The sequence below is a fragment of the Lepidochelys kempii genome, chromosome 2, assembly GCF_965140265.1.
Source record: "Lepidochelys kempii isolate rLepKem1 chromosome 2, rLepKem1.hap2, whole genome shotgun sequence".
NCBI classification, from domain to species: Eukaryota; Metazoa; Chordata; order Testudines; family Cheloniidae; genus Lepidochelys; species Lepidochelys kempii.
In genome coordinates, this window is record NC_133257.1 from 118,426,911 (window position 1) to 118,451,490 (window position 24,580).

General features: G+C 42.5%; 1 protein-coding gene across 3 annotated transcripts in view; it reads left to right on the forward strand.

Moving 5' to 3' along the window:
- The window catches only part of RPP40 (ribonuclease P/MRP subunit p40), a 58,577-nt gene extending 36,417 nt beyond the window's left edge, over window positions 1-22,160 (forward strand). For all 3 annotated transcript variants that reach the window (XM_073332135.1, XM_073332136.1, XM_073332138.1), the window contains 8 exons: window positions 4,706-5,570; window positions 11,996-12,140; window positions 14,960-15,028; window positions 16,571-16,666; window positions 18,127-18,252; window positions 19,964-20,162; window positions 20,440-20,574; window positions 21,747-22,160. In XM_073332135.1, the coding sequence (XP_073188236.1) occupies window positions 5,445-5,570; window positions 11,996-12,140; window positions 14,960-15,028; window positions 16,571-16,666; window positions 18,127-18,252; window positions 19,964-20,162; window positions 20,440-20,574; window positions 21,747-21,945 (1,095 nt within the window). In that variant the 5' untranslated portion in view covers window positions 4,706-5,444 and the 3' untranslated portion in view covers window positions 21,946-22,160. The remainder of the gene's footprint in view (window positions 1-4,705; window positions 5,571-11,995; window positions 12,141-14,959; window positions 15,029-16,570; window positions 16,667-18,126; window positions 18,253-19,963; window positions 20,163-20,439; window positions 20,575-21,746) is intronic.
- The last annotated feature ends 2,420 nt before the right edge of the window (window positions 22,161-24,580 follow it).

Genomic DNA, 24,580 nt, shown 5'->3' on the forward strand with positions numbered 1-24,580 from the left:
ATAGAGCTGCCCAGCCAGTCAGCTCCCAGAGGCCTATGGTTTGTCATCACAATCCAGCAAGCTAGAGATGCTGAGCTAGTGAACCTAAAGAAGCCTAACTATTTACATCAGTCCAACAAGCTATAGCTGGTGAACTAGTGAAATCTCAGAAACTTGGCCCTTTACATATATCCAGCACACTACAGTTGCTGAGCAAATGACATAACTATGTCTTAAAATCTGTCCAGCAAGCTGAAGGAACTTTTCCCTTAGCTCAGCTAAAGGGGCTGAGGAACCAGTCTCTTATAGTCCTGGCCTTGACAGTAGCCAAAAAAGTCAGAGGTGCTAAGCCATGACCCTCACAGACTAACAGCCCAGTATGCTAATGCCGCTAAACCAGTCATCTCACATATGATTTTGGTTAGCTCAGGAGCTATCGCTGTTGAACTGATATAAAAGCTTGGGTTTCTTCCAGACTCAGCTTTTACAGCTTACTGGACTTGTATCAAGACACAGTCTTCTGTCTCCTCTTTCTGTTATTTATGTATTGGAAAGTTCTGTGAGCCACTTTAAGTAAAAAGTGCTATATAAATTTGATAGCCTTGTGCATGCATAAACAGCAGCAAGCTTGACTTGGTACCTATGGATATGGTCACATTTGCTATTTTGTACTGTTCTAAAGTGAATGAGGGGACAGCAAGCCAGGGGACAAAGGAGATACAGTGAGCAAGGGTGAGCAGGGAGCACACAGAAAAGGCAAGGTTTTTACATGTTCTCCATCATTAAAGAATCATAGAATCATAGAATATCAGGGTTGGAAAGGACCTCAAGAGGTCATCTAGTCCAACCCCCTGCTCAAAAGCAGGACCAATCCCCAATTAAATCATCCCAGCCAGGGCTTTGTCAAGCCTGACCTTAAAAACTTCTAAGGAAGGAGATTCCACCACCTCCCTAGGCAATGCATTCCAGTGTTTCACCACCCTCCTAGTGAAAAAGTTTTTCCTAATATCCAACCTAAACCTCCCCCACTGCAACTTGAGACCATTACTCCTTGTCCTGTCCTCTTCCACCACTGAGAATAGTCTAGAACCATCCTCTCTGGAACCACCTCTCAGGTAGTTGAAAGCAGCTATCAAATCCCCCCTCATTCTTCTCTTCTGCAGACTAAACAATCCCAGTTCCCTCAGCCTCTCCTCATAAGTCATGTGTTCCAGACTCCTAATCATTTTTGTTGCCCTTCGCTGGACTCTCCAATTTATCCACATCCTTTTTGTAGTGTGGGGCCCAAAACTGGACACAGTACTCCAGATGAGGCCTCACCAATGTCGAATAGAGGGGGACGATCACGTCCCTCGATCTGCTCGCTATGCCCCTACTTATACATCCCAAAATGCCATTGGCCTTCTTGGCAACAAGGGCACACTGCTGACTCATATCCAGCTTTTCGTCCACTGTCACCCCTAGGTCCTTTTCCGCAGAACTGCTGCCTAGCCATTCGGTCCCTAGTCTGTAGCTGTGCATTGGGTTTTTCCGTCCTAAGTGCAGGACCCTGCACTTATCCTTATTGAACCTCATCAGATTTCTTTTGGCCGAATCCTCCAATTTGTCTAGGTCCCTCTGTATCCTATCCCTGCCCTCCAGCGTATCTACCACTCCTCCCAGTTTAGTATCATCCGCAAATTTGCTGAGAGTGCAAGCCACACCATCCTCCAGATCATTTATGAAGATATTGAACAAAACCGGCCCCAGGACCGACCCCTGGGGCACTCCACTTGACACCGGCTGCCAGCTAGACATGGAGCCATTGATCACTACCCGTTGAGCCCGACAGTCTAGCCAACTTTCTACCCACCTTATAGTGCATTCATCCAGCCCGTACTTCTTTAACTTGCTGACAAGAATACTGTGGGAGACCGTGTCAAAAGTTTTGCTAAAGTCAAGATACAATACATCCACTGCTTTCCCTTCATCCACAGAACCAGTAATCTCATCATAGAAGGCGATTAGATTAGTCAGGCATGACCTTCCCTTGGTGAATCCATGCTGACTGTTCCTGATCACTTTCCTCTCATGTAAGTGCTTCAGGATTGATTCTTTGAGGACCTGCTCCATGATTTTTCCAGGGACTGAAGTGAGGCTGACTGGCCTGTAGTTCCCAGGATCCTCCTCCTAAGGATCTAAGAAAAGCCAAAACTGGTGGTCTAATGCTGCAACCACTTGCCATCAAACACTGTGCTTACCATCTGAGTAACCCTACTGAGGATGTAAGACCAGGAAAATGGAAATGCACTGTTATTTGTAAAATCCTGCAAAAACTGGATGCATGTTAATACTCACAGAGTCCTGATAAGTCTCCACAGGATTCTGACACACCTGAACAGAGTCCCAATGCATATTGGCCTGTCTCATGCAGTTCCAATACACTCAACAGCCTCGGGAGCCAGATACTTCCTATGCGGGGTTGTGAGGTGTCTGCCACAGTGACAAGCTGCTTGACACATCTCATGAGGTGCCCAGCGCATCCAGCAGGACCCTGAAACATCCCTGTTTGCTTGACATATCCCTCTAGGTGTCCATAATCCCCAAAACTTCCCACATGGTGCCAACACGTGCTGCGAGTGCCTCACATGCCCACTGTTTGCTCAGCACTTCAGTGGAGTCCTGTCACATCCCTCAGGAGGCTGACTCTTCCCTGCAGAGCGCCTGACAAGTGTCACATAAAATAAAAATACTTTTTAAATTATCCAGCCATTTTTACTGGCACATGGTGGGAATCCTGGGGGGAAGAGGGGAGAGGACAAAGCTGATAGAAGGCACCTGCCCAGATTAAGCATTCTACAGCCAATTGCCTCTCCCCCATTTGCTCTTTAAAACATACTGCTACTGAGGGAGTTGTGCTGCAGGCTTCACTACTGTCAGTGTGTGTTTGGTAGCACTACCACGGTGCTTACTGCAGAGAAGTCTTTGAATCATGATTTGAAGACGTCAGTAACTCAGCCAGAGGTTATGGGTCTATTACAGGAGTGGGTGGGTGAGATTCTGTGGCCTGCAGTGGGCAGCAGGTCAGATTGATCCTGATGGTCCCGTCTGACCTTAAAGTCTATGAGCATGGGAAGGTGGGTGAACAGACTACCACTAGCAGTGTAGAGAGAGAGGTTTCTGTGTTCCTGTGTCTGTGGGTTTGAGGGACTGGGGAATCTTATAGGACAGCACTTCTCAAACTTTAACAACCCGAGGACCCCCATTTTTATTTAAAATTTTTTATGGACTTCCAAGCCCCCTGCTCAGCCCCTGGCGCCACCCCCACTCTACCCCTTCCCCCAAGACCCCACCCCTGCCCCACCTCTTCCCACCCCTGCCCTCCTCTTTCCTCCCTGAGCATGCCCCGTCCCCACTCCTTCCCCTCCCTCCTGCATGCGTCTGAACAGCTGTTCCGAGGCTTGTAGGAGGCACTGAGAGGGAGGGGGAAGAGTTGATCATTGGGGCCGGTGGCCCTGGACATGTCTTGTGGACCCCCTGAAGTACCCTCAGGGACCCCTGTCTGAGAAACTCTGCTATAGGATGTATTTAGTACCAGTGTGGCTTCCTGTGGATTGTTCCGTTATCAGCGTGTCTGGGGGTTTCCTAAATGCTATCGTTGTGGGGGGAGGGTTCCTATGGATTGTACCATTATCAATGCACAGGTGTGTATGAGGGCAATGTCCTATGCAATGTACTGTTGTCAACAAAGGGGACTTATATGTGTGTGAAGGGGGGGTATATGACATGTACCACTATTAATAATGTCCAGGAGGTGGGGTTCCACGATGATGCTCCTCTATTATTTCCCACATATCCAATATGTCATCAAGGGTCTGATCCATAGTCCTGGTGCTCTGTCTTCCTCTTTACACTTAACACTCCTTTGTCTGCAGGTTGGCCATCTCTCATAGCAGTATATGCTCCTTTGTTTCTCCCCTCTTGCTGCTCCACTCTAGCCAGAATGCCACTTAATGTGTCATCGTTCTCACCTCACTGTGTATCATTTTGGAGCTGTAACCATACAATTTTATGTCTGTGTGGCACAAAATAGGCACATTAGCTGTTTGCTACACATTTTGGAGGCTTCAACTATATACCCAACATATAAGAGGCTGTAAATTGGACGTGGTAGTGACATGGCCTAAGTTGTCAGTGTAGCAGTCACTCATGCAGAGGACCTGATTTTTCCTTTACCCCATACCATATGTAGTGATTTACCCCACTGTGACATGAATGCAAAATTAATTATGGAACAGCATAATACATCCGCTTTGAATTCACATTACACTGATATAAATAACTACAGAAGATGCAACAGCCTAAAAACACAAATGATATATTGATCATGGATGGATTGATGCATTGTGCCAGCAGCACCCCAACCCCTTTCACTTCTCTGTTTTGCATTTGGTGAGACAATTAGCTTTTTTGTCCCCTTTAAAACTGATGACACAGTTCTTTTAAACATCAAAACTACAGGTGAAAATGTTTAACTCTTTACGGAATCAACTCTTTAGCAGGTTGCTACAGCAGGGTTACCTCCTGTAAGAATTTTATTGTGAGTCTTAAGATAATTTATGTTTTTCTTAAAGCTTCAACTCCTGCAGTCAGTTATTAAATAGAAATATTAACTCACTGTTACCAATGCTTGCAATTTTTATCACAACTTTTGCAATATTTTGTATTTTTCTTCTTAAACCTCCAGATGCTGGAGTCAAGTCATTCTGTGAAAATCTCAACTTTCATCTTGAAAAAAGGAAGTTTCTAAGGCTGATAGTTGCAAAGAAATCCTTGAAAACATGACCCAAGTGTGCTTTAAAAAGCTCACAAACCAGATAATTTAAAAAAATGGTGTTCTTTTTATTTGTTAACGATCTCATGATTGTAAAGCAAACCTCATGATTCTTTCAGCCTGTTGTGATTCTTAAATGCTAGTGGCTGGCAAGGCTGCCAACACCAAAACCAGATCCAAAAACGTTTAACCCTTGGTGGAGCAGATAGGACAGGCCCTGGATGGGCTCTTCAGAAAGCAGCTTCTGACACAGATTATGAGGGTGCTGGGTTACATTGTGCCTTAAATGCCCAGCCCTGTGTGGGTGACTGCACCCTGCCACGGCATCCAAACACCCCCCAACCTTGCTCCCCCTGTTCTGTCCCTTTTTTATCCCGTTTTGCACAGGGGGAGGGCTGTCGCAACTTCGCCAGCTGTTACTGCGCATGCTCACCCCCTCTCTCAGTAATTACACGGCTAGCCAGAGCCGAGGCTACACCGGAAACAGCTGTTCTGAGTTTGGAAGGGCGCCGGAAGTAACCGCACTGCCCCGCCCCCCCCTTCCTCCGGCTGCCCGCCTGCCTGCCTCCTCCCGCCGCGGACGTGGGGCGGGGCGAGGGGGAGCCCCCGCTGCTTCCTTATTGGCGGCTGCCGCGCGGCGCGCGGACTCAGGATGTCGGTTGCGCTGCGGCGGCTCCGCGAGACGCCGCGGCACCTGCTGGTGTGCGAGAAAAGCCACGTGCGGCATGAGCGCTCCCGGCACGCGGCGCACGTGCGGAGCCACGCCTACAACTGCCGCGTGAGTGCGGGGCGGCGGGTGGCTGTGGGAGCTCTGCCCGCGAGCGAGCGGTTGGGGAGCGCGAAGGGCCCCCTCCCCCTAGCTGGGCTCCTCCGGCTCGGGGGCGGCTGGCTGGTGAAGGCGCTCGGTGTCTCCCTCCCAGCCCCGCTTCTAGGTGCCTGTCAGGGGCCGGCTTCCTAGCCGCCCTCTGCTGGGGCAAGCCCCAGGTGTAGACGCGGCTCTGCTGCCCCCTCTGCGCTGCCGGGACTGTAGATCTGGGCCGCTGAATTATAAGTGGAGGCCAACATGAGGGGTCTCCCCCCGTTTAACCTGCTCCGTTTTCAAGGCTGGTTATGCCGGCCTAGTTACAGGGGTAACTGTGCTGCTATAGTCTCTGTAATGTAGACCTGGCATTAGAGTGACATACTAACGACCCGAAATCTACCAGTGGTGTAGACGCTGATCTCTTTCCCTTCCTTTTCAAAAAATAAAAAAAAACAAAAAACATAAAATTAAAATAGCTGAGCCAACAGCCTCCTTTTTGTGTAAAGGTTTGTATTGCCAATTTTTCCATGAACATCCGCTCTATTGATTATTCCAGCTCTGCTCTTGGGGCAGTTCTTCATGGATGGATGAATAAAGTTGTGTGTGACCATTCCCCCCCCCCCTTTTTTTTTTTTTCTTCTTTGCAGAGTGATAGATTTTTAAAACAAAGAGGGAAAGCCCCCAAAACTTGATGTGGTATTTTCAACAAAACACACTTTCTCCCATCCAGTGTATAATTTGTTGGTGGGATTGTAGTTCATATTTTTAATCTAATCATGTCATTTTAGAGTATCATTTGGATGAAATGATGATATATCAAGCTGGTAAAAAAAAATTCTGATCACTTCTCTACTGGCACCTAAGGCTTTGAAATTGGTTATCTAACAAGATAATGTTGATGGGGGAAGGAAAAGATCAGTGTTTACCAACTGGTAGATTTGGTATTTTAGTCTAAGGCCAGGTGAAAGCTCAGAAATTTGTTTCTGTCACTAACAGAAGTTGGTGCTATAAAAGATATTACCTCACCCACCTTTTCTCTATAATTCTATGTATGCATTTCTGAGATGCTTCTTTAAAAGGACATGCAGTTGCTTCTAGAATGTCTCTTATGCTGGGACTTAATTTAACCAAGCTGGATCCATTAATGGTTTGCAAGTTGCTGGGTTTCAAAAACTTCAAAACTTAAATCACATTTAACAGCTATATATAATGTATTGAACAAGGTGTCAAAAACAGATAAACAAGCCAACAGCAGATAGGTATTGTGGTGCTTTCTTGAGGCAGTCCAGAACTGTAAGTCACCCTGTTATCCTTTCTGCCTTAGCAAAAGGAGGTTTGGTCGGTGGTGTTGTGTGTGACGGCTCCCTGCCACCACAGTCTCCTGTTAGCTAGCCAAAAAAACTCCTTAGGATGCTGCCACCCCAAACTGGGCCTTGCAGATTAATCCTTGGTGCACTACAATATTGAACTTTCCAGAAGCATCTCTCTGCAGCATCCAGCCCCCGTCACTGGATGCTGACAGAACTACCAACTCTGCTGCCGCCGAAGAGACAGACTACATACCAGCCTGCTGGTTTGGCTGAGGATGCACACCTCTTTATTATAACAGCACTGAGATTAATTTATAATAAAGCAAAAGTAAGTTCATTAATAAAGAACAGAGATTTAAGTTAAATTAAACAGAGATAATAGAAACCGAAAATGGTTACAAATGAAACAAAAGTATAAAGTGTTTCAGTCTCTGTGTAACCTTAGCAGGCTCCATGCTTTGTCTAAAGCAGTTTTCTCACCTACAGCTACTTCTCAGCATCATCAACTCATCTGGTTGGAGATCCACTGTTCATAGATGCAAAGAGACTGACCTCTTCGTTCCCTCAGTTATGAGTAGCAAAATGTCCTTTTGCGGCTTATGTTCCCCAAAGTTCATAGTCTTTGTCCCAAGAGTCAGGCTGACTCCCTGAGGTCCAGATTATGAGGTATCCTCTGGTGTGCTGATGCCATGCTATTGCCTCATCCTCTTGATAACCGGTGTTTACCTCAGATGCAAATGAAAGGTCCATTGTCTCTGGCATCCCTGTGCTCAGTTTACATTACCACATTCACCCTGTCTAAATTGGCCTTCAACATTGGTTCTCCACTCATAAGGTAACTCCCTTCTCTTCATGTGCCAGTATATATTTATACCTGTATCTGTAATTTTCAGTCCACACATCTGCAGAAGTGGGTTTTTTACCCATGAAAGCTTATGCCCAAATCAATCAGTTAGTCTTTAAGGTGCCACCAGACTCCTCGTTGTTTTTGTGGATACAGACTAACACGGCTACCCCTCTGATTATAGACACAGGCAAATCAACGTTCCCTTTGTCTAGGACAAACTTGATCAAATCTGCTCCCAGAACTTATTGTAGAAACATATTTCTAGCACACATACATAACTCTTTATAGTGCATGCATGAATCATCATGCAATGATATTAATGACTACTGTGTCACCAGCTTTCACTTGATACTTCACACAACACTCTTTACAGAAAATACCATGACAGCAATGTGGTAGATGTAATGAGTGTGTCATTGGAATTGAAATAGGTACAGAAAAGGGCAACAAAATTATTAGACGTATGTAACAGCTTCCATAGGAGGAGAGATTAAAAAGACTGGGACTTTTCAGCTTGAAAAAGAGATAACTAAGGGGGATATGACAGATGTCTATAAAATCATGATTGGTGTGGAGAAAGTAAATAAGGAAGTGTTATTTACTCCTCATAACACTAGAACTAGGGGTCACCAAATGAAATTAATAGGCAGCAGTTTAAAACAAACAAAAGTGGAACTCCTTGCCAGAGGATGTTGTGAAGGCCGAGACTATAACAGGGTTCAAAAAGGAACTAGATAAGTTAATGGAAGATAGGTCCCTCAATGGCTATTAGCCAGGATGGACAGGGATGGTGTCCCTAGCCTCTGTTTGCCAAAAGCTGGGAATGGGCTACAGGGGATGGATCACTTGATGATTACCTGATAATTCCCTCTGAAGCACCTGGCATTGGCCACTGTCGGAAGACAGGATACTGGGCTAGATGTACCTTTGGTCTGACCCAGTATGGCTGTTCTTTATGTCAGGCCTGATAGGATTTACAGAACAGTGGGCCATCTGCCATTGGCACTGAGGGCCTGTTAGGGTCACAGTATAGTTTTTAGACTCATGTGTAAGTTATTTGTAAATTTATCTTCCTGGCTCCAGCAGTACCTAAAGCCTGGATCCTGCAAAATACTGCACACAGCCAGAACCCCACTGAAATCAGTGGAGTTCCATGTGGGTGTAAGGGTGCAAAATTGTGTCTGAAGATTAAAGGTACCAGTCCTACAAGTGACTCCTTGTGGGTGGACCCCGTTGGTCACACAGAGCATTATCTGGAATGGGGCCTAAGATTTCATGCAAACATCTGTAACAAAAGATTTGAAGGAGATAGCTTCTCTCTTAGACTCAAATTGATTTGCATATTGCAGCAGCAAGTAAGCAAGTTGTAGCTGTGTTTACTAAACCTCCTCTGGCTTGGCTGTGAAATTAAATGATCACTTCCTTTTCTGGCAAAGTTAAGTAACTGCAGTTAAATCATCTGAATGTTGTTGAAAAACCCAAATCCACTCTGTCCGCTCCCTTGTCACCACAGATCACTGTGTGACCCTGGAGGCCCCTCAGTGCCAACTAGCAGAGAGCACAACATACCATAACTCACATCAGGCCTGGCACTCTCATTGCCCCAACATACTGTGGTCATAATCTGTATCTAAATGGTGTTGTGTAAAGTGCCATATGCAAACTGTTAACATGCTGGTCCTGAAAATCGTTGCATGATATATGTATGGCGTGTGTACAAAGAGTTAGAAATGCGTGCTGAAAATATGTTCTTAAAACGTATTTGGAAGGCAGCACATAAAGCCCAGCCTTACCTAGGTAAAGCAATGTGTTTTTACTTGTCTGGCCAGCTTGCTCACAGAGAACACTGAAAAGTATATTTACATATAAGATAAACAAAGCCATCAAACTAGCAATTGGGGAGATGATCGCTTAATGATCACAATGGGGGATGGAGTCTGTACCTTCCTGGCTCTTGAAACAGAGACAATGAACTTTGGGGTAATATAAGGGGGACAAAGAGAGATTTGAGTCTTCTGTCACTGAGGAACTTAGGGGTCAGTGTCCTCTGAGCCTATGAAAACTCTCTTGGCCTAGAAGGTAAGCGTAGCTGGAAACTGACTATAGATGAGAAACCTGCTTAGAAAAGGGAACTTGCTGAAATTAAGTTTGCCACAAGAATGCATATTTTGTTTTGTTCTGTTTCACTTGTAACCATACCTGTTTTTTTATTCTTATTTATTATCACTTAAATTTGTTCTTTGTTAACAAACTTATTGTTGTTTTATTACAAAACCATCTCAGTGCTGTGTATTAAATTGGAGAGTGAATCCTCAGCTAACCTAACAGGCTGATGTGCATGCGATCTTTTTTGGAGGCAGCAAACCTAATAATTTCTGGGAGTGTCCAGTGAGAGGGACTGGATACGGCAAAGAGATGTCTCTGTGGAACTTGGGAACTGGGGTCCACTGGTTGTTGGATGCAAAGCAAGTTTTGGACTGGCAGAGTCCTGTAGAGTTTACTGGTGAAGAAGAAAAGCTGGTGTGTCAGGTCTCTGACACATTACTTGGCAGCAGCAAAGCTCTCGCTTGCTGGGTCTGAGAGGGGGTGACACAGTGGCTTACAGTTCTGGGTACCCAAACAGAAGCATCACACCCTGATTAGAAAATTAATGGATAAAACATTTTAACTAAGGTTCAGCTTCAGGCATTCTCAGCAGTACACGTCTCCCAAGTCTCACCCCTCCTTTCTTCCAAAGCACTACTTTTGTGTTATTGTCAACAAGGTCTATCACTCTCTTCTGAAGGGAAGCTCAGTGCTGCCATGTCAGACTCAGCCTATTCCCAGCTCCCCTGTATTCCATTCTGTATGGGTTCTTATACTATGCTCATCACCTTAGTAGCTGAGGACTAGATGCACAAAGGTACGTAGACACCTAAACATCAGACTTTGGCACCTAAGTCCCAGTTTTAGGCTCTAATGCAATTCACAAAACTCCAGCCAAACCCTGTAGGTGCCTAAACTCACTCAGCACCTAAATTTTCAGGGTAAAAATTCCATAGCTACTTAGTTTCTGTTTCTGGGCCTGCACACTGCTGCCTTGCTCTATCTAGAATCCTGTCTCCTGCCAGAGCAACCTGTGAACTGAGGAAGATAGGTGTTCACTTGCCTAACTTGCTGGTGGAGCTTGATCCAGTAGGTGTGCTCAGAGGCTGCTTACCAGATTGGATCCCATTTAAAAATCTAGTGTTTGGTTATAACTTTTAGCCCAGTGGTTAGAGCACTCACCCAGGAGGTGGAAGACCCAGGGTCCAGTCCCCCTGCTCCATTGACTTTAATTATTTAGCTGCAGTGAAACAGCTTCAGCATGAGAGATTGGGGGAGCTCTGTATCAGAATATCCCATAGCTCAGTGGTTAGAGCACTTGACTGAGAAGTGGGAGACCCCTCTTTAAATCCTGGTAGAGGGGGGAATTTTGAACCTGCGTCTTCCTCATCCTGGGTGAGTGCTCTAACCACTGGTCATAATGTAGACAGCAGCAGTACCTCCTACTTTGATTGTCTTGTGTAGCATTGCATGCCGGCCTCTTTCTTTCTCATAAGAAACACAGTAGGACCTAATCTGCTTGCATTTGGGAGAACAGCCATGCTACACTGAATGCACCTGATCTCATCTGAGTTTTTGTGGATCAAGGAGGCTTTTGGGGGGGTGTTAAATCTGTGTCTTGCACTATGGAATGTATTTGTTTTAAAAATGGACCAAATCCTACCCTGATTTCCATTCATGCATGGGCATAACTAAGGACAGATTTAACCCATTATGTGGTAAATGCCCCAAATAGCAAAGGTAAAAAAGCATTCAAAACAGATTTTAAACTAACCTTTATTTTGTCTTAAAACCATACCCTTTGCAAAACCATGCTGTGCAATAATATCCCTTTCTGTAGTGCTTTAAATGGCACTGTACTGTCTATGAACTATGCAAAATAGAGAACCGAGTCCTACACAATAAGGTTTGGTAACTGAAACTCTAGGCCATCTGGGGTGGGGCTAGCTTAAAATTAGTAATGTGCTGAATTCGTCTCTTGCTATTTGGGGCATTCACCCATCTACAGATACCTTTTACTCTTTTATTTTATGTGCTGATCTCTTTGAGGAGCTGAATTTTTGTTTGCTTATTTCTTTTCTTCAGCCCTGTTTTGTAATTTTGATTATCTATGTTTATATTGTAAAATCTAATCTGCATTACAAATATGGTCTGAATAGGTGTCATTTTTGATCCCTGAATGTGGAATTCTTCCAGAAGCACTGAAAAGAGTTATCACAGACATTGGAGAGTATTACTTGGTGAAGAATTTATCCCTTCATGAATTGGTTACACATGAATTTATCAATACATTTGTGAAGAAAGGTAAGGGGGAGCTAAAAATACATACAGTGAATATGAATGAAACCAAATGTCTTGGCAGTGCTTTCTGGAATACTAAAAAGTGCTTGTGATAACATCAGGGTTTTTTTTCTATGAGTTGTTTGGACTGTGACATTCTTGGCATTTGGAAGAGAAGAACAAATACAGAAGTCTGCATCACTCTCCTCTTCTCTCTGCTCCCTGGCAGATAGGCTATTATACCTGTTATAGTGCAGAGGAGAAAGGTTAGTGATAGAAGAAATGGTGGAGGATCGACAGAAAACGGGGCAAGAGAGCAAGGTCGCTGTGGTTCTTTTAAAAATCGAATTTCCTTAATTTTTTAAGGATGGGAGAACTAAACAAAGAGAATCCTGTAGTACACTCAGATCAGTTTATTTTGTTCCACCTTAGAGTTCTTGGACAATGTACACTGCTCCTGACAGCATTTACCTTTACAACAGCTTTCCCCACATAATTCTTAACAGGAATGATTTCATAAACACTAGCTAGAGAGTAAAGCATTAAACATTTTAAAGCAATAACTCCAAGATTTCAGAATGATATTCTTTGGATTCTAGCTCTAGAGGGCTTGAGGTAACAGTTATTTAGGGTGTGTACAGTGCAAAAAAAAATTGTTCTTAACTTGGATTAGCTAACTGCGATAGCTAATTTGTGTGAAAATAGCAGTGAAGACAGAGTAGTTTGGCTTTTACTCAGGTTAGCAGCTCAAATTAAAATCTATAGGAAGAGGAGCCTAACTGCTAACTCAAGTTAAAAACCAAGTTGCTGTATCTTCACTGATATTTTAATACAAGTTAGCTACCACAGGGTAACTAATCCAAGTTAAGAACACACCTGTTTTTTGTAGCATAAACATATACTAAGGCAGTACTGGGTCGCAACCCAGTACTGGGTCACAGCATGTAAGGCACTGTGTTGCCTTGCTCTGGTCTGCACTGCCAACCGAGACATCCCGTCGGCAGTGCTGCCCAGCTAAGGCAGGCTAGTGCCTACCTTTTCCGACACCACGCTGTGCCCCAGAAGCGGCCAACAGCATGTCCATCTTCTAGGTGGGGGGCATGGGGCTCCATGCGCTGCCCCCGCCCTGAGCACCGGCTCCATACTCCCACTTGTCAGAAACCAGCCAATGGTAGCTGGGGGGGCGGAGGAGGGGTACGGGCTCAGTGCTTGCAGGCGAGAATCATGTGAAGCCGTTTGCACACCTCCGCGTAAGAGCCAGACCTTTTGCTGGCTGCTTCCAGGGCACAGCGCAGTCCACAGTGCCAGGACAGGTGGGAAGCCTGCCTCTGCAGCCCAGCTGTGCAGCTGACTGGGAGCCGCTGGAGGCCCCCCCAACCCCAGCCCTGAGGCTCCCCCAAACCCAGAGCCCCTTCCTGCACCCCAAACCTCTCATTCCCGGCCCTACCACAGAGCCTGCACCCCCAGCCCAGAGCCCTGGCCCCTTCCTGCACCCCAACCCCCTGCCCTGGGTCGCGGGCATCAACAATTTTCTTCAACTGGATCCCCAGAAAAAAGTTTGAAAAACCTTGTACTAAGGTACAGCAAGCATTGACGTGTGTTTGTACATGGGTGAAAGGGAGAAGCAAGATGTAAAATCAAAAGTCTTATTAAGGTTTGAGATCTCCTGACCTATCAGGAATAAGAATAGATGAACACGTGTAAGGCCTGTGGCATTCTTTACAGGAATGGAATGAAGGAAGGTTTAGCCCTGGTGCTCTAGCTCAGTTCCATTTGAGTAATTACAGTCTGCCTACCTGAATTCTCCTTGCACTTTCAATTGGGTATGATTTATGGTTTGCTTTATGTCCTGAACTGTAGTGATGCATTGCTGTTATTGTTTAATCGCAGCTGTCTTCCAGCCTAGAGGTGACTGCATTTCAGATATTAGTGAAGTGTTTCTTCTCCATATAGTTTCTAATAATCTTGTGAAGTTCTGGGTCTTTTGTTAAATGTCATTATAGAGATATTAATTATGAATAAAATCTGCAAGTTCCAAAGAAGGCATGTAAATCTGCACATAGAAATGGTTTCTCCCTCTGGTCCTTCTTCCATCTTGAACTTCAAAGATGGAACAACATGTCTCCTGCCTTTGATATTTAACACTCTGAGGAAAAGGCATGTTGATAGCAGACATCCAGGGACATCCACCACTTTGTTGATGCCAGAAAGTTCCCTTTTACTTAGGACTCAATCGTGGAGCAAAGCACTTTTTCAAATAAGCTGATTTTAAAGAAAAGTAGTTGTCCCTCCATTAAGGATTAATTACTTGCTAAATTTAGGACCCTCTTTCTTGCTGCTCTTATTCTCTTGAATAGTACTTGTGCCAGCAGTTCCTATTCGAGCAATAGGACCACTCATGTGCCAAGATTACAGGACTGGGCTCTTGATTTTAGAAGATGAAGGTGGTTGTGGTACATGACTGGAAAAAAAAATGTCCACGATAACAACATTGTCCCCTTTATTTTTCAATGTGACCCAATATCTGAAAAATGGTTGGACCAAATTTTTTTCTAATTTGGTGAAAAGAATCACTTCCAGGTTGAAATAAAGTGTTCTAAGTTTGGGCTGGAATGGATTTCATCTGGGTTATAAAACCCTGAAAATGTCACTGTCACATTTGTAGAGGCAACACGAAAGTACCATAGTGGGAGAAGGCTAGTTACTTTCAGTGCAGAAATCAAGCAGGATCTAAACAGCAACTGACTGGTTTATTTATCTTGAGATGAGTCTAACTTAAATATTTCCAGTATATATTTTGAGAACTGTATAACCTTGTGTTTTACTGTTCCTTTGTGTTAAAGGTTCATGCTATGCTCTTACGTACAACACAAAAATTGATCAAGATAATGCTGCTGCTCTACTACCAACTGGTATGAATTCATACTATTCATTATACATAGACATTGACTAATGCCTTTGATTTGTTTTGTTTTTACTTGGGTTTTTGAAAGCGGTACTGTCAACTGGAAAAATCATGAGTACATTTCTTTACCTATGTTTACTAGTAATTATTAAAATGAAATATTAAAAAAATTAAAGTTACTCTTTGTTATTCATGCTCTTGATTTATTTAATTTCTTACATCATGGACAGTAAACTCAATTAAGTCAATTTCACTTTTACTCATCATTTCAAATGGTCAGTGCTGCAAACCTTGCGTTGCTAATGCTGTAGAGGAATATTTGTGTGAAAACTCTTTTCACTGGAATTAAAAAAACAGCATTTCTGTTCGTCTGAAACTTTATTAAAGGCTGCTTTTTACAAACTCCAAAATCTAAACCATTTTAAGTTGATGCTGTCCCCTTAAAAAATATAGGTCAGGTGATTTTGGTATATTTCTCAAAATACTATGATGAAGTATTTAGTACTTAAAAGTACTGAGTAATACTTTTCTCAGAGTATAATTAAGCATTTTACGTGTGAGAGTAATGGAGAGCTTTGTTTCGTTTCACTGTTTTCCAAATGTCTTGAGATTTCAACATATTATACAATACATATTACATCAATTACAGTAAAAATGTAAATCTTTTCATATCCTTTTATTTTTAGTCTCATTTGCTAATTGTCATAACCCAGTTGCCAAAAAAAAGCAAGTGTTTGGCAGAGCACAAGTAAACTGAAATTCTTCATGTAAGCTCTTTGCAGTAGGGATATCATCTTTTGTAAATATATATAGCCACTAACCCAATGGAAATCTGATCCTGATTGTGGTCTCTGGGTGCTAGCAACAGGTAAATGTTTCAAAATAATATTCACAGCCATTCTGGAGTCCATGATTTAGACATGTGTGATATCACAGTCAGTCCTTTTTGACACAATATTATTATTTTGTGGTAGTGTCCAAAGACCCCAGCCAGGATCAAGGGCTCCATTGTGCTAAATGCTGTACAGCGGCAAAGGATGGCGCCGTCAATGCACCAAAGTGTTTTCAGTCTAAGCCACAAACCTTCAGACACTTATGTGCCTAACTTTACTCACCTGGGTAGGCCCATTGAAGTCAAAAAGTTTAAAGCACAGCAGTCGCTTCAAGCATGAGAGTGTTTGCAGAATCAGGGCCTAACTGAACACAAGATTCAATACATGAATATAACAAACACTAGGAAATAGCTGGGAGGAGGGAAGATACAGGTGACAGTAGTAACATGGCAAAATTACATAGGGTAATTGCACCACTCAGGAATTATGTTATTTAGGGTTCACTCATGCTAATTCATAAGACATTTTTGACAACCAACAATCTTTTTTAAGGGTTACTCTTTGTGATCCATTTAACTGGAACTGAAGGCGCCTGGATTACATTACTAACACCTAGTGATCCAGGTTTAACTTTATACAGCATGAGACTCTCAAAGACTTAAAAGGGAGCTATGGAAGCGATAACTGGTACTAACAAAAATCCTTGTTGTTCATAGGAAAACTAATTATATCAGTAGACAAGGATACATATGAGGAACTTGGACTACAAGGTCGTCCATCTCAGTATTCTGGTAAAAAAGTCATGAGATATAGTAAGTATTGTTTACACTAACAGCACCTATTCTAATATTAATATCAATTTATAAAGTGTCTTAATAGGACACCAAACTGTCTGAGTTTAAGCTTTGATTCCTCTAAATTTGGTTAATCTCTGGGATGTTTTCTCCCTGTGTACACACACCATACACATATTGAGAGAAATATGTAAACTACACAAGTAACAAGAAAAGCACAAATAGAACATATATATTTAATATCTCATTGATATTGTAAGAACTTAATTTCTGCATTTCTTTATTTATTTTTAATTATATATCCCTTGTATTGCAATAATGTAGGATATGAGCATTTTTGCATTTTGTATACTGTATGCAATCTCTGTATCTTCGTCACAAAATAATGTGCCCCTCCCCAGAAACATAAATCTGTCACATCTTCACAGCAGAAAAACAAAAAAACTTAATGAAAGCTTGCACCTAGCAGGATGCTGCAGAAACTGCAAAGAAAAAACCTAAACTTAAGAGACCCCTTTTATTGAGAGAGAGAGAGAGAGAGAGAGAGGGGATTTTGTTTTGTGTGTTTGTGACACTTAAAATCTTTCTCAGGCAAATTATCCTTTAAATAGCCTCAATGCCTTGCACACGGTAAAGAAAATTTGCAGTTCTTAGCAGATATCCTGTGGACATGCTTAGTGATTTCTAAAAAATCAGTCATAACTCTTTTAGTTCATATCCTCCCCCGCAAACCTAGAAGGGCCATACATATTGAAAGTTAATTACAAGCAAAGATTAACTTTCAGAGTGCTGTTGGCTTTAAGTTATCTGCATAAAAACAACTAGTAGCAAAATAGGAAATAATGCTAATTCATTGAACTTAAAAATATCTCAAAATTTCTTCAGGTTTTTTTTTTTTAATTCATCTTTGGATTGGGACCAATGGGTGTGGGAAAACAGGCTCATAATGGAAACAGTGCTGAGGCCGTAAGTATGGCTTTTGCTGGTACTGTAAGCTATAGCTTTTTCCTTAAATGCCAATGGTCTGGTGCCAGTATTTTTTTAAAGCCACTATTTTGGCATGACAGCTCCCCTTTTCTCATTTCCCTCACAAAAGTGAGCTGCTCATTGCTGGTTTTAGAAAGCAGATAACTTCAAAAAAAACCCCACCAGACAGACAAAACCCCACAACTTTCCCTTGATTTCTGCACAGTGAAGCTGAGACGCAAGCAGAAAAGTTAACAAAAGGCAGCAATGTAATGTCTTCTCCATCAGCATAAAGAGAGAAAAATCTTCATTTGCAAAATGGAGAGCAACAGCTGTATGACTAAGATTTTGAGAGAATGCTACAAGGCATGGAGGGTTACCTTAAAAGGAAAAACAAAGTGTATCCATAAAAAGTAGTTGAAAACATATTCTAGTACTCTGATAATTCTCATAGAATCTGAATATTAAAGCTGAGCTCTGTTGAGTAAAATTTGCCCATTCATCTTTTACAGTTGTTACCATTGACTTGACTGACTCGGCCTTTGATCCTGATAGTAAGAAACATAAAAGAGTGCTTTGGGCCTTGAAAGAGAAGAAACCTTTAGAATTTGATTTCCTGCTGTCCTGGCATAACACAGGTAATGAGAATGAACTGTAATATTAGAAGAATATTAGAATATTAACTATGGATGACATAAAATTAGATGGGTGAGGTAATATCTTTTATTGGACCAACTTCTGCTGGTGAGAGAGACAAACTTTCTAGCTTACAAAGAGCTCTTCGTCAGGTCTGGGCTGTGTGAAGAGCTCTGTGTAAGCTACAAAGCTTGTCTCTCTCACCAACAGAAGTTGGTCCGATAAAAGATATTACCTCACCCATCTTGTCTCTGTAATATTCTGGGACCAACACAACTACAACAACACTGCATACACCAATAATTAGATATCATTCTTATTTGGATTGTAAACTTGTAATATAGTGGCATTTTGTTACTTAAAGAACAAACTCTTGTTGATGGCACCTCAAAGGTGCAGTGACATGAAGTAAAATTTGTCAGGAAGAAAACTGCAAATTCTGTTTGATTTTGAAATTAGCGTACAACCACTGTATGTCCTGCTATTGGGCTTTTGTAAGGCTGGTTACAAATTTTCCATTGAACTGGTTTTTGACCGTTTTTTTTTTTTTATTATTTTTTTATCAAAAATTTGAAAGTACTGCAGTGGTGCCACATGGGAGTTGTAACTTGTTTGCCTCATGTCCCCATTTTTCTCTATAGGCCAGGCTCATTGGCCTGGCTTTGTCTGCCATGATTGACTGCCTCCCCTCTCCAAAAGGGGAAACTGTGGTACACTACAGGAGTTGTCCAATATCAACCAGGAAGCCTGGCCTATAAAGGAGAATGGGAGCACAAGGCACTGTGGCAGTATTTCCAAGTCAAAATATTTTGGTTTTCCAAAGAAATTTTTTTATGTTTTGAATTTCTGCTGAAAATTTGAAATTTTCCATGGGGAAAAGTTACCATTTTTCAAGCAGCTCTATGCTGTTCCTCTGACATGTAGAGTACAAGCCCTCTTGTTGGTGGCCTATGTAGAGCATCTCTTCAGGAACAGCACACAACTATCTTTTTCAGAAGGAGACTTAGTATTGTTTTTCTCCTTTCATCCAGGGATCTCAAAGTGTAGGCAAGGACACTATAAAAATTGCTTTTTACCAATTGGATATCTTGCTTTTGAGTCTGTTAATATATCTTGAAGAGATGGTGTGGGAGAAAAGAGGACAGACTCAAAACACAATGTTAGTGATAAACTATATTCAGATGGTGATGTCCTATTTGTAATAAACTGTCATCTAAGCCTCTAAATCTGGTTAATGTTTCGGTGGGATGATCAGACTCTCCATTTGCATTTTTATAGAGAAAGAACAAGTGGAAAAGCTTAATTTTTCCTTTCCTATGTCTGTGTATTTGGAAACATTAAACAAATACTCATCCTTGAAGATGTTCCGTAATACATGAGTTTAATTTTTATTTTGACCAGAGTAAACTGCCTTAACTGTTGCTAATGACAAATTGAACTATACAAATACGGCTCAATAAGGTTTCTCTATAGAGCTTGCTGGATCTGAAACTGTACTTCATTTCCAAGAAAAGAGGAGAAGATGAAAAATCTAGGGCTCTGGCACAGGTAGATAAATAGCATGTAAGCAGTTTTAATTTCAGTACATCTTATAGAGCATCTCACACATCTTTCTCTCCTTTACAAATACATGTAAAGGTTTGTTTAGTTTGATGCTCAGTGTTCCTTTGGTGTTGCAGTTTTATAACAACTTTTTGTGGTCTGTGTTGTTAGGTGCAGAAGGATCAACACTGGTGTCATACTTTTCCAAAAATCAAATACAAGCCCATCAACCAAAAACAACATTCAGCACATTAAGAAATTTGCAGTGTCCAGTGCTCCATAGTAATGAACTGCAAGGAAAGCTGGAAGAGTCATGCAGTGCACAGGAACTGTTTGAATGGCTAGGTGCTGTTTGCAACAAAGTTGGTTTGTAAGTATCTGAACTTGCCTTGATCTTAAATATTTAAAAAAAAAACCATAAGCCATAATTTTCTACCTTTGATACCTGACAATAGGCACTTCAGTCTTTAGATACCTTAAATAAGTGACTTGATTTTTCACAGGTGCTCAGCACTTCTGAAAAGCAGACCATTTATTTAGAGGTCTAAATGTATTTAGGTGCTTCATGGTTGATGCACAACTCTGAAAATGGTAGTGTTGGTGTAGAAAATTTGCACTATCCTTATCCAGATTCTTTCTGTTTTCAGAGACAACAAGTCATTTAGCTTCTTATCAACCTATTGCTGTCCTCAGCCCAGCACAGTAGTGGAGCAAGCCTATTTGTGCACGATCACTGGCTTTATACTCCCAGAGAAGATAATTCAGTTATTGGAACAGCTGTGGTAAGGGCCATCAGAGGTACATTACTATAACATATTTACAATTTTAATATTTTCCCCTTTCAAAGTATTTTACAAAGACTAATCTTCAGCACCCCAGAGAGGTAAGTAAAGTATACCATCCCCAATTTACATATAGGGAAACTGAAGCAAGGAGGTTAAGGCCAAAATTATCAAAAGTGACAACTGATTTTGAATACCTCAGCTTTGGGGGACCCAACTTTGAGATATTCTAGGATTGGTTTTTTTTAAGTGTTAAGCAGCCACAACTCTAGTTGAAGTTGTGGGAGCTCAGCATTTATGAAAATCAAACCCACCGTATGTCATATTGGACAAGTCACAGCCAAATTTTCAACTCCTACAGCAAGTCACGCTGAGTTTTGATTAAAACACAGATGTTCTGGCTCCCAGTCTTAAGACCACTGGACAATGCCTAGCCTTTATTAATATCAGTTTATGATTTGTAGTCTGGTTCCCTTCTGGTGGCTGAAGTACTAATACACAAAAAGAGTCCATTCACCAGATTTTCTTTCCATATGTGTTCCACACTGACATTGGATTGTTCTATTATCCCAGTCACAAATAATGCCAATTCCCTACAAGATGCAGAGGCGGCTCAGAAAAACTGGTTTCTATTTTAAAAAAACGAACCAAACAAACAAGCAAGTATTTTTAATTAAAGTACAGCGCACAGTTACATGTGTCAAAGTACATGATACGATATAAATCTTCAGGGGTGAAGTTCTTCATTGTGAAATGGCATTTGGTCCTGTTTCTTTTGTTTTTCATTCAATTTTACATAAACAGTTAACATTAAAATATGTAAACTGCGCAGTCTCATAAATATTTTAATTTAAGGTAATATTAAGCGTCTGAAGGAATGCTAGAGCCTCGGTGCCTCAGCAGGAAAACTACAACCCTTTGTGCTCTCCGTATGTACCTTCTAAAATGGTGTGACACAGTTGGAATTTCTCATATAAAACACATTTGTTTTCCAATAAGATGCTCATCACACTAGTGGGTGTCCCACATTTCAGTAAACCCAAGAGAGATTTTTAACTCCTTTAGTTATACATTTCCCTTAAGTAGTTAGATCTCTAATTCCATTCTGGTGTACTTCAATATAACTTATTGTTCCATTCTAATTAGAAGCTAATGTATTTTTTCTTTTCCAGTTGCTATTTTGATGAACCAAAATTGGCTCAGTGGGTGACCTTAACCGTGCATGGCTTTGCAGACAGCCCTGTTTCTTGGAGAGAAAGTGAACATGGTTTCCAAAAGGGAGGAGAGAACTTGTACAATTTTGTTGTTTTTAGGAGCCTGGACTATTGGCTTCAAATGGCTGTTGGAGCAAATGATGATTGCCCACCTTAAAAGTTCTGCCTGTAGGGAAGTTTCTTAAAAAGAATTATCTGAGATGTGCTTACAAAATATCAGACAATTAATTAGCCATTGAAAGGATCTATGTATATAGGAAGTTTTTCATGTTAGCATCTTATTGCTTCCACATGACAAGTGGAGAAGTCTTGTTTACTGGAATGTGTATTTTTGTCAAATATCTATTCTTAATAAAAAGTGAAATCTTGTTATATATTCCACAAATGTGTAATCTTGCCAAAATGATAAATGGTTTTCTAAATCATGGCCTTCTGTGTTGAAAACAACAACAAACAAAACAGCACACCCTCCACTATTCAGATACCAGGAACAGAAATTCCACCTTCCAACACAGAAAGAAATTAAAGCAGCAACAAGGGGTCTGCAGTCTGGGAAAGTTCTTGAATATGGCTGGCTTACTTGACAGAAGCTTTATTGGATGTTTTATTTTGTTTTGCTTCTGTGCAAACTGCTGCAGTTGTTGGACAAGTCTACCATGACCCTGCTTTAGAAGTCTTTGTTTAGGATTAGGCCATGCCACGTTTCAACTTTCACCTCTTTCTGTTGTCACAAAAGATCGAATTTTTCTTTAGTAAGAAAAGTGTTTGTTTTTTTCCCTGCCCCATCCTTTAAGTCAAGTGGCTAAAGGGATTTGGCTCAGGCCTTGCTGGAAAATTCATCTGCAGCAAGAGATCAAGCATAGCAAGGCTTAAGGGTAAGAGTTAGATCTTGGAAAGTTACAAGTATTTGAAAACCAATGTTCAGCATGGAAAGTGTTTTGTAGCTTTCACTAGAAAGGCTGCTACCAAACCCTGCTCTGATATACCTCTCAGAATTATTTTTTTCCAGTAACTGCCCAGTGTGCTAATTGCTTTCCAAACAAAAGAAAGGAACAGTCCCAGCCCTGATGAGCTCTTACTGTGTTTTTAAAAAACAAACAAAAAAACAGTAGAAGGAAGAAATACAATGTATACAGACAAGGTGGCTAAATATATAAACATTAATGACTCAAACTCTCCATTAGCCATCAGCTAGTTTTCCATAGGCATAGTACCAGAGGTGGTCTTCAGGAAGGATCTGAATGGAGAAGAAAGTGGCTTTGCAGCTGATCTCACTAGGGGAGGGGGGCATAGCTGTTAATCAGGTGGACCAGACTAGCATTGTGATCAGAGGAGCTATGCAGAACAAGGATAGATAAGCAGTGGAAGCAGCATTATGCAGAGCTTACAATGGAAGGACAACAACCTTAGAAGCTCAGACCTGCTAACTCCACTGATCTTCCACATAGAGTCTGGGTTTTCAGACCCTTTTATGGTCTGCAGGGAAATTCCCTTCAGATTGGCTGCTAGTTCCCCATACCATTTAGCTGTGTAAACAAAGGGCTGGGAGCACTACCAAAGCTCAGCCATTTGGGCAGAGAGCCACTAGGGTGTGGAAAAAGAAAAGGAGGACTTGTAACACCTTGGAGACTAACCAATTTATTTGAGCATAAGCTTTCCTGAGCTACAGCTCACTTCATCGGATACATAGGGTGTGGCTAATTCCTGCTGGCTCTGCAGCTCCCCACCCCCTCTCTAGCCATTCTTGCCATTCACTAATGAAGATACTTAGTACTGCCCACCCCACTCCTACTCCAGAACCATGTCCCTGGTCAATTGCCTGCTGCCTAGGGAACCCTGGGCTCTTTCCTTCCTCACTCCTCCATTTCCACACCGATAGTGCAGCTGCCCACACCAACGCTTCAGCACCACACACCCAGCTCCCTCTTACCATGGGAGTTTTCTGTAAGGACTGATAATATTCCCCCCTTCTGACACCTGCAGGAGTGGGTTGTTAGCCTCTCCCTCTCCTTTCAAGTGGTAGGGAATACCACCGAGAGCAACTACCTGCTTCCCCACCCCTCCAAAGCACTCAGCTCTTCAGGGGAAGAGAGTTGCTAAGATCCCTGCCTGTCCAAAAGTGTGCTATGATAAACTGGGCTCACGAAGACCCAACCAACTGCCACATACACAGGGTTTCCTTGTGATGAGGGGCTTTTCCCATCACATGGCCAAGAAGCCCCACCCGCTGGGTGGGTGTCCTCCCCCTCACTACTAGTTAACCCCTCTCTCCTGAGTGGGCTCAGGCCTTGCTGCCTGGGGGTGGTGAGGGCAATGAACAGTCCTTTCCCTGGAAATCCCAGTGCTCCAGCCAGCCTCCTGCTGAGATGGGAGAGACTCCTCTGGTCGGTGAGGGGGTGGTAGGGTGACCAGATAGCAAGTGTGAAAAATTGGGGCAGGGAATGGGGAGGTAATAGGTGCCTATATCAGAAAAAGCCCCTAATATTGGGACCGTCCCTATAAAATCAGGACCCCTGGTCACCCTAGGGGGTGGAAAGGCGCAGGGAGCAGGTGTGGGGGCAGTGGCATGTTGGGGAGTGGTACATGGAAGAATTGGGCGGGGGGAGACATCTGTAGTAAGCTTCACTCCCTATCCTGCCCCTCGTATGAGGGGCTTTGGAGTGGAAGCGCAGGCACTGCCGGTATCTGCCCCCCCTCGCCCACACACCTCCTGACCTCCAGCGTGGCGGCGGGAGAACGCAGCGGGCGGGGAGGAGCTGGCTGTCCAGCCGGGAACAGCTGCGCCGGGATCA